The sequence below is a fragment of the Malus domestica genome, chromosome 11 (genome assembly GCF_042453785.1).
Source record: "Malus domestica chromosome 11, GDT2T_hap1".
NCBI classification, from domain to species: domain Eukaryota; kingdom Viridiplantae; phylum Streptophyta; class Magnoliopsida; order Rosales; family Rosaceae; genus Malus; species Malus domestica.
Window position 1 is genome coordinate 12,253,820 of NC_091671.1, and position 9,218 is coordinate 12,263,037.

Here is a 9,218-nt window from a genome sequence, read left to right on the forward strand (position 1 = left end):
ATTAGCGACGATTCCGTCCTTCCTATTTCGTACAACTCTTCGATGACAGAGTATATGTGAGTGGACCCCTTTAAAATGCATGTTTTAATAGTAAAAATGCATACATAAAGAGCATGATTTAATGGTTATGTTTTATAAGTAAATTAGATTTACACTGTATTATTATCATACTTTACTAAGAATATTTTGGAATACCATACTTTATCGAAACTTATGTTCTTTGTAGTATATATGATGGATGACTATATACTATTTATGAACATGTCTTTACACTTCTTTGTAGTATATATGATGGATGACTCTATGCTAGGAATATGATTTTGAGATATATGTATCTATGTTTGGAAAGATTATATTCAATGGTTTTGTGCGTATCTAGTGGTCACATATATGCCTTCAGGTGGGTGTTGTAGGAGCCTACGGGGGATTGATACATGTATGCCTTCGGGTGGGTGCTGTAGGAGCTTACGGGCGATTGATATTTGAAGTATTTATGAAGGAAGGCCTTCAAGCAAATGGAGAGTTCTATGTGCCTTCAGGCGACACTAATACCACTATTTAGCACACTATATACTACATATGTTTTGTGAGAGATTTTATGGCATGCTAGGGTTTTCGAAAAAACCTATCACATATTATGCTATTAGTTTTCATAAAACTTTGGGGATTAGTATGTTGAATAATTCTTTCAGTATTATTTATATATAACTTGGTCCACTCATGTTTGTTTTGCGCCCCCTCAGGACATAGGAACAAGGCGTACAATCCGAACTATGAGGCATTCCCCTACCAGTGATATCGTGACTTCATCTCTGTTTTGACATCATATAGCAACCTTCCGTTGTATTCTAAATTAGATATATGCTCTGAACATGTCATGCACTATTACTATCTTTATCATTGTTGGCAGTTGAATATTAGTATATTATTTTTATGTAGTTCAAACGAAATTTATACGAATGATTTACATGTTCTCAGCATATGCATTCATTAAATGGCTTGCGTCACCCTCAGGTGTCGGCCAACACGTGGCCATCCCGATGTCCTTCAGACATCAGAATCGGGGCGTGTCAGTATATGAATCATGTAATACACTTGTTGAGTGCAACGAAACGACTACACGTTTTCACTCCCTTTTAAGAAACAGAATTAAATGCTCTTGAAATATCGCTGGTAAATAATAATAAAATAATACAAACTTAATTCAGCGTAGTGAGAGAGAAAGAATAACTGCACACAATTTTTTCTCTTCGTATAAACTCTTTTTTATTTATTTATGGTTATAAAATTAAATAAATCAAATAAGAACAACGTACAAAATTAAACAAGAGTGTATACGAAAAAAATAATGTGCCAGCGTGTGGAGCACACGTGCCACCGTCTAGGGTGACGCCAGCGACTTTTCCAGCGACCCACGGCTGCATGTGGTCGCTGAAGTCGCTACCTTGCGACGGGCGCGTAGGGGTACCCAAGGTCCCTTTTATGCTTTTCAACGTCCTAAATCCATTTATGACTTCCGTTTTTTGAAATTCAATCGTTTAAGTGTAGTTTTTTTTAATTGGACCCCTTATGTGCTTAGGTGCGATTATTAGCGGCGATTCCGTCCTTCCTATTTCCTAAGGCTCTTCGACGACGGAGTATTTATGAGTGGGCCCCTTCTAAAATGCATGTTTTAATAGTAAAAATGCATACATGAAGAGTATGATTTAATAGTTATGTTTTATAAGTAAATTAGATTTACATTGTATTATTATCATGCTTTACTAAGAATATTTTGGAATACCATACTTTATCGAAACTTATGTTCTTTGTAGTATATATGATGGATGACTATATACTATTTACGAATATGTCTTTACACTTCTTTGTAGTATATATGATGGATGCCTATATGCTATGAAGATGATTTTGAGATATATGTATCTATGTTTGGAAAGATTATATTCAAGGGAACTTTAACAAAAAGCTCTCGGTACTGTTCACTTTAACAAAAAACCACATTTTTTACACTAAAAATGCAATACTAGTACTATTCACTTTACCCTTTATTTTATCCTTATCGTTAAAACTCAAAGTTTTCAAGCCTTTTTCATTAGTTTTCCTTATATTCAATGGTTTTGTGCGTATCTAGTGGTCACATATATGCCTTCAGGTGGGTGTTGTAGGAGCCTACGGGGGATTGATACTTGTATGCCTTCGGGTAGGTGTTGTAGGAGCTTATGGGCGATTGATATTTGAAGTATTTCTGAAGGAAGGCCTTCGGGCAAATAGAGAGTTCTATGTGCCTTCGGGCGACACTAATACCACTATTTAGCACACTATATACGACATACGTTTTATGAGAGATTTTATGGCATGCTAGGGTTTTCGAAAAAACCTATCACATATTATGCTATTAGTTTTCATAAATCTTTGGGGGTTAGTATATTGAATAATTGTTTCAGTATTATTTATATATAACTTGGTCCATTCATGTTTGTTTTGCGCCCCCTCAGGACATAGGAACGAGGCGTACAATCCGAACTATGAGGCATTCCCTTACCAGTGATATCGTGACTTCATCTTTGTTTTGACATCATTGTAATAGTACCTTCCGTTATATTCTAAATTAGATGTATGCTCTGAACATGTCATGCACTATTACTATCTTTATCATTGTTGGCAGTTGAATATTAGTATATTATTTTTATGTAGTTCAAACGAAATTTATACGAATGATTTACATGTTCTCAGCATATGCATTCATTAAATGACTTGCGTCACCCTCGGGTGTCGGCCAGCACGTGGCCATCCCAGTGTCCTTCGAACATCAAGATCGGGGCGTGTCAGTATATGAATTATGTAAGACACTTGTTGAGTGCAACGAAACGACTATACGTTTTCACTCCCTTTTAAGAAACAAAATTAAATGTTCTTGAAATATCGTTGGTAAATAATAATAAAATAATACAAACTTAATTCAGCGTAGTGAGAGAGAAAGAATAACTGCACAAAACTTTTTCTCTTCGTATAAACTCTTTTTTTTATTTATGGTTATAAAATTAAATAAATCAAATAAGAACAACGTACAAAATTGAACAAGAGTGTATACGAAAAAAATAATGTGCAATTATCACTTCTTAATAAAGTATTTCAAACAAATAGTTACGATGTTTAAGTAAAATTTTTTTTTTTGGTGGTAAATTTGAAGTTATAAGAATATATAAAATGAACACGTAAAATAGTAAAAAGAAGGAAAACATAAAATGAAAGTACTATATTGGTGGCTGAAGCGCTACGCTCAGAGATGCACTCAACTTTGCAAAATAGATGGGTTTCTTTAAAATTTATGTGGAGGGATTACTCTAAATTAGTTATTGATCTGTGGAAGATAGGGGGGTTATGTCCCTTGGAGAACTGTTGAAAACATTCGTTAATTGCCTTCATCCTTTCGTTATGTAACTTGAACGCATATTTATCGGTAAACAAACTTTGTGATTGATATTGTGATTAATGTGAGTTTATTCTTCTCTAAAGTTTATATTCGGGATATGACTATTCTCTTCCGACTTCCGACTACTCTTACTTTTATATTTGATTGTAATGATACTGATTATTTGCGAGGTTTCTCGCTTTAGTTGATTCTATTTTTGAGGTAAAAAAAATTAAAAAAAACCATGCAGCCTAACGTTCAGTTGACCAACAGTAACAAAACCCCACTATTTAATTAAGGAAACTTTAACGAAAAGCACCAGTACTGTTCACTTTAACGAAAAAACACATTTTTACACTAAAAAGTCAATCATGTTACTATTCACTTTACCCTTTATTTTGTCCTTATCATTAAAACTCAAAGTTTTCAAACCCTTTTCATTAGTTTCCTTTTAATTAACTCCCCCCCTCTCTCTCTCTCTCTCTCCCCAATATTTTATAATTACCTTCCAAAAAGAAAAACTCCACTATCCAGAAATATTACCCCCCACTCCCCTCCCTTTTCTCTTTTCTCCATCTCTCTCTCTCTCTCTGCTTTTTGCAGCTTCGCATCCCCCAACTCCAAAGTCCCAACCTCCCTCTCTCTCTCTTCAAACTCAATTTCACACCCCCCATCCCTTCAAAACCCTAAAAATCTCTGATCTCAACCCGACCCATTTCCTGCCGGCTCCATATACCCAAACCCACTTTCCACCCGACCCAAAATCGGCGCCGATCCGATCTTCCCGGGCTCCTCCCATTACCAGAACCCAACTTCGGAGCTCCGAGAACAGTTGGCTCGGGCACAGACGCGCAGAGAGGGGGAGAGAAGAGTACAGGGGAGAAGAAATGTACAAGAACCAGCTGCAAGAGCTGGCCCAAAGGAGCTGCTTCAACTTGCCTTCCTACACGTGCATTCGGGAAGGTCCGGACCACGCGCCCAGGTTCAAGGCCACCGTCAACTTTAACGGCGAGATCTTCGAGAGCCCTCACTACTGCACCACTCTCCGCCAGGCTGAGCACTCCGCCGCCGAGGTCGCCCTCAATTACCTCTCCAATCGCGGCCCATCTCACTCTCTTGCCGCTAGGATTCTGGTTAGTTCTCGCTCCTTCTCTTCACGCTGTTAGGCTTCCTTTAGGGTTTTTGCGCGCGTGGTCCTCAGTCGCCGCTCGGTTTCTCGTTGATCAGTTACCGTGTGAACATGATGAGTTCGGAAATTGAATTCGGTAATTTAAAAAATTAAAATTTGTTTTCTGTAATTTCGAAATTTAGGGGTTTGCTAATGTGCGCCGTGTAAGTGATCAAGCTTGTCCTGCGCACCGGAGTTGCGCGGGAGTCGGAATTTTGGATCAGTGATCACTGGCCGGCCAGGATTAGGCTTTTGAGGTTGGGAACTGGGGTGAGGTTTACGAAATGACCGAAATGTCCCTCTTCATTTTGTACTCGATGGCTTTGGGGATTTCTTAAAATCCAGTTTGGATTCTCTGAATTCTGAAAAAGCCGACGACCCTGCTAAGGCTAACTGGAAATGTCAGTAATTAAATACTTCGGAAAGGGGTATTTTGGTCATATTAAATTGTGGGTTTCCAGAGTCAACTATATGGAACCTGTTCTTTCTAGTTGACCGCCTGATTGGTTGCCGGGAAAACAGGGCAAGTCATTTTCCTTTCGCAACTTGTCATGTGTATTGGTGAAATTAGGAGGAAATTTGATCTCATGAAACTTGATTGTCTAGTTTTTGATGGAAATTGAAATGCATTCTAGTTAATAGGCATCAAGGAAGTTTTAGTTTTCTTGCTTAATCTATGGTTTTCGGATTGGTTGCGAATTGATATGACACCTGAACAGTCCTCCCTTCCAATAATATGTTGGACACATTGGCAATTTTGTTGTCGAAATTCAAATTTTGCTACCAAATGTAATTAGTTTAACCGGGCCGGTGTAACTTTACCAATGTCATTATCGCTTTGATGTGTTGGTGTCCAATGCGTTTTGCGATTTGTTTTGTTGTCTTGATTCTGATAAGGCATTTGTTTTGCTCAGGATGAGACGGGGGTTTACAAGAACCTCTTGCAGGAAATTGCTCAAAGGGTAGGAGCTCCGTTGCCGCAGTACACAACCTTCAGGTCTGGCCTTGGCCACCTACCTGTTTTCACCGGGGTAGTTGAATTGGCTGGAATCACATTTACGGGGGAACCTGCCAAGAACAAAAAACAAGCAGAGAAGAATGCAGCAATGGCAGCTTGGTCGTCTTTGAAACAATGTGAGTCCCTGCATACTAGTCAGACTTATATTTCATCGCATTATAATTTCATATCACAATGCTTGCCCCTTTGCTTGAATTTGGTTTTAGTTTAGTCCCCATCTTAATCAAATTAGTTGAACTAATGTGGTGCATTAAACAACATTTTGCATCTGTTGCTTGCATTTTAATGTTCTCATTGGCCACATATAAAACAGTTTCTGACTTTTTGTCATTTCTTTCCGTATGATACTCACTATGAAATTCATGCGATATTGCTTTGAAGTCATTCTTACATATTATGTTCTCGTTAAAAAATATATATGGACTTGGTTAACTTTATGTGTTAAACTTGGTGATGAATTATGAGAGTCGAGGTCTTAAGTTTAATAATTTTGTGTTTAACTTGAATCACCTGTTTTCTATTGGACAGTGGCAAAGGAAACTGCAAGCTCTTCGTCTGAGCCAGAGAACAATGATGAGCTGGAACAGATCACTATAGCACGAGCCTTGCTCAATTATCGTATAAAGGAAAAGATGACGATGGCAAATCCAACTGCTCCAATTCTATTTCCGAAGAAGTTTCCAGTTCAGAACCGCAGACCTACAAGTCCACAACCTCCTCCTGCTCACACCTCAAAAATACTGCCCTTAATTTGCCAAAAGCAAGCTCCCCGGAGCAGATACCAATCAAATGCAACACATGATAATCGTGTTACTTCATCACAGGCTTCTCCACTAGACAGTCGTGTGATGCGTCCCCAGAGATTCCCTGCTGCAGGAGCAGCTCCTTATGTACCCATTAGACAATTGAGGACTCCCTGCCATGGAATTGCACCACCAGTGACAATAAGGACAGCAGTGCCGGTGTTCTCGGCACCACCACTTCCGCCACCTCATGCAATGCCCTGCCAAACAATGCGAATTCCACCCCTACGTGTGGCTCCTCCTGTTACAATGAGGCAGGCTGTACCTGTATTTTCTGCTCCACCGGTTAAGAAAGATGATCCACCGACCACTCGGAAAGAAGAATCTCCAGTCATTGTGAAAGAAGATCCTCCAATCATTGTGAAAGAAGATTCCCCAATCATTCTGAAAGAAGATCCTCCAATCATTCCGAAAGATCCTGCCGCTGTTGTTGCTCCCTGTGTGCAGAATAAACCAATAGGTCAAGTAGAGGAAACTGTAAGAGGAGCTGCCGATGATTTGGAGGAATCGAAGACAGTTAAAATCTTGGAACAACTAGAAATTTGATGGTCGTCGGGAAGAACTTAATCCGTGGGAGGTATAAGTGGTTGTGTTGGCCTCAAGTTCGTCCTGTCATATTTCTCATCTTATTATATGCTTTTTTTTCGTTGCTGTTGCCGGTCTTTTCGTTATCTTCTACCCTTTTTGTTCTGTTAAAACTTCAGTTGGGAGGTTGGTTTAGAATTAGAAAATCTCATATCTATGCTCTTCAAAAGTAGCTGTGCCAGTTATTTAAATTACTAATTCTGCATAGGGAAGTGATTTCCGCATTCCCGTGATATCCCCTGCACTCCTGTTTCTTAAAAGCCTTTGGATTGAATGAATCAAATGATAGAAACGCGAAAATAAGTGTAGAGAAAACGAGTGAAAATCAATACGCTTCATATAGCGTTACCATTAATGTGATTGCCTTCGTGCCATTTGAGACGTTTTTTTAACGTGTATTGATTAGAAATTCAAGTGTACAGGGAAAGGAGAAAGGCTTTTCATGCCCTTTCTCTCGCTGCACACTCTTGTTAATTTCGCACAATTAGATTGATTAAATAAAAAAAAGAATCATGGGACAAAAATAAACAAGGATGTGCAGAAGAAGAAAATGTGTTTGAAAATCATTTTTCTAGGGAAAGAGAAGATTAATTGACGCCGTCCAGTAACTTTTTACGGGCTGTTAAAAAATTATTTGTTGGTACTGCAGCTGGATTAATACTCTTTTCTTATGAACACGCTCGCATTACCAATGTCCAAGTGAATTAAATTAATTGCCACAATACGGTCTAGCGGAATTCAATCTTCATTTTGCCGGAAGAGGTCATGAGTTCAGATCAATATTTTACTCCATTCTAATCATTTTCTTAATGCAACTGCACTTTTTTTCCATGATATTTTCTTTTTCGGGGAACTCTTGTCATGCTTTTTTACCATTTGAATTTGAGAGTTGTGAAAAATGACTCTAAATCGTTTGCCCAAAAAAAAAATAAAAAAGCCAAAAGCTTTCCTGTAAATCCATCATCTCTCGGCTAGGCTCTCCCACAAGAACACGGGCAAGGTTTTCTCAAGCCCAGCATTGTACTGGATCGGGCCTTTATGGACATGGACTTATTGCTCTTAGCTCTAGCCTTTATGTGATCATTGCTGAGAAACAAGTAACTTTTAAGTTATAACCACACAAAGCTTTTACCCTCCTATAGCTTCTCTTTAATTATATTTTTTATTTTTGTTTCAGTGTAATGTGTGAGGTGAAAAAGGGTATGTGAAAATCAGCTCCTATTAGAGCATGTCCACCGGTTGGTGGATGGCATGGACAATTTGTCGAGGGTAAATTTAGGGCCAATACCAGCCTGTCTAAAAGGTCGAGCAAGATAAGCCTGACCTTAGCAGGCAACCAATGTCCGCATGACGTCAACCACTATTTTAATTTTTTTTTTGGTCAGGTGCATGTAGCACTCACGCGATTTTGGCAATTGGGAGACAAAAACTACAACAGTGGGCCCTGTTGCAGCAAATTAACATAGCCTAATGGCTCGTTGACTTGGCTTCCTTGCAACCGTTAGATTTCTAAAGACCAGAGTATCTGGACCGTGCAATTTTCAACAGTAAAAAAATTAAAATTTTATCTTGTGGCACGCAACGCATTCTGGTGCGTCCGATTTCAAATTAGTTTGAAAATCAACAGTTAAGATTAATCCAATGGTAAAAATAAAAAAAAAAGGAATTTTTTTTATATTGTTATTCTATAAAAGTCCAACCATCTTCTTCATTTTCCCTTCACAACTCAATATTCATTTTTACTAGAATCTTCCATATTTGTTTTTCACTTTTTAATATTTTTTACCAAATTTTTTTTTTATATCAGTTTTGTAGTATGTTTGTTTGTCTATTCGATGTACTCTGACTTTCAACTTCATTGTCAAAGATAACGTTTAGCATGTGAGAAGCAAAACAATAAATTCAACTCAGCTACTCTTCAAGTCATTGGTTCTTAACTACGAACAAATTGAACATAAGGACTAAGGTGTTAAAGTTGTCCACGAGGTTTTTAAAAGCCACCGTTTGAGCCATGTCCTTAATGTCTTAAAATGTAGAAACCAAAATACCAAAATGCACCAAAATTGAGGCCATATGAATGCTTATAAAACATGCATGGTTATTCTCAGTCATTTATTGCTATTGAAACCATTTTGTCCTTATACCACCAGCTAATTTGTCCATGTTTTTTAACATATGAGGATGTGAAGATAAAAGAGTCTTATGTTAGTGAAAGGAGAAACATTGCAATGA

At 38.0% G+C, this 9,218-nt stretch overlaps 1 protein-coding gene across 1 annotated transcript; it reads left to right on the plus strand.

Annotated features, from left to right (window-relative positions):
* Positions 1 to 3,914: 3,914 nt before the first annotated feature.
* On the plus strand, positions 3,915 to 7,155 carry LOC103447889 (double-stranded RNA-binding protein 2). The gene is made up of 3 exons (XM_008387098.4): positions 3,915 to 4,545; positions 5,495 to 5,714; positions 6,127 to 7,155. The coding sequence occupies exons 1-3, from the start codon at positions 4,300 to 4,302 to the stop codon at positions 6,945 to 6,947; spliced, it is 1,287 nt and encodes a 428-aa protein (XP_008385320.2). The 5' UTR covers positions 3,915 to 4,299; the 3' UTR covers positions 6,948 to 7,155.
* Positions 7,156 to 9,218: the final 2,063 nt, after the last annotated feature.

What these genes read in the sequence shown, in the direction of transcription:
- LOC103447889 (XM_008387098.4), top strand. Translation starts at nt 4,300, where the DNA reads ATGTACAAGAACCAGCTGCAAGAGCTGGCCCAAAGGAGCTGCTTCAAC. An exon ending in CTCTTGCCGCTAGGATTCTG is followed by an intron (nt 4,546 to 5,494) that starts GTTAGTTCTCGC and finishes TGTTTTGCTCAG; the next exon opens with GATGAGACGGGGGTTTACAA. An exon ending in TTGGTCGTCTTTGAAACAAT is followed by an intron (nt 5,715 to 6,126) that starts GTGAGTCCCTGC and finishes TCTATTGGACAG; the next exon opens with TGGCAAAGGAAACTGCAAGC.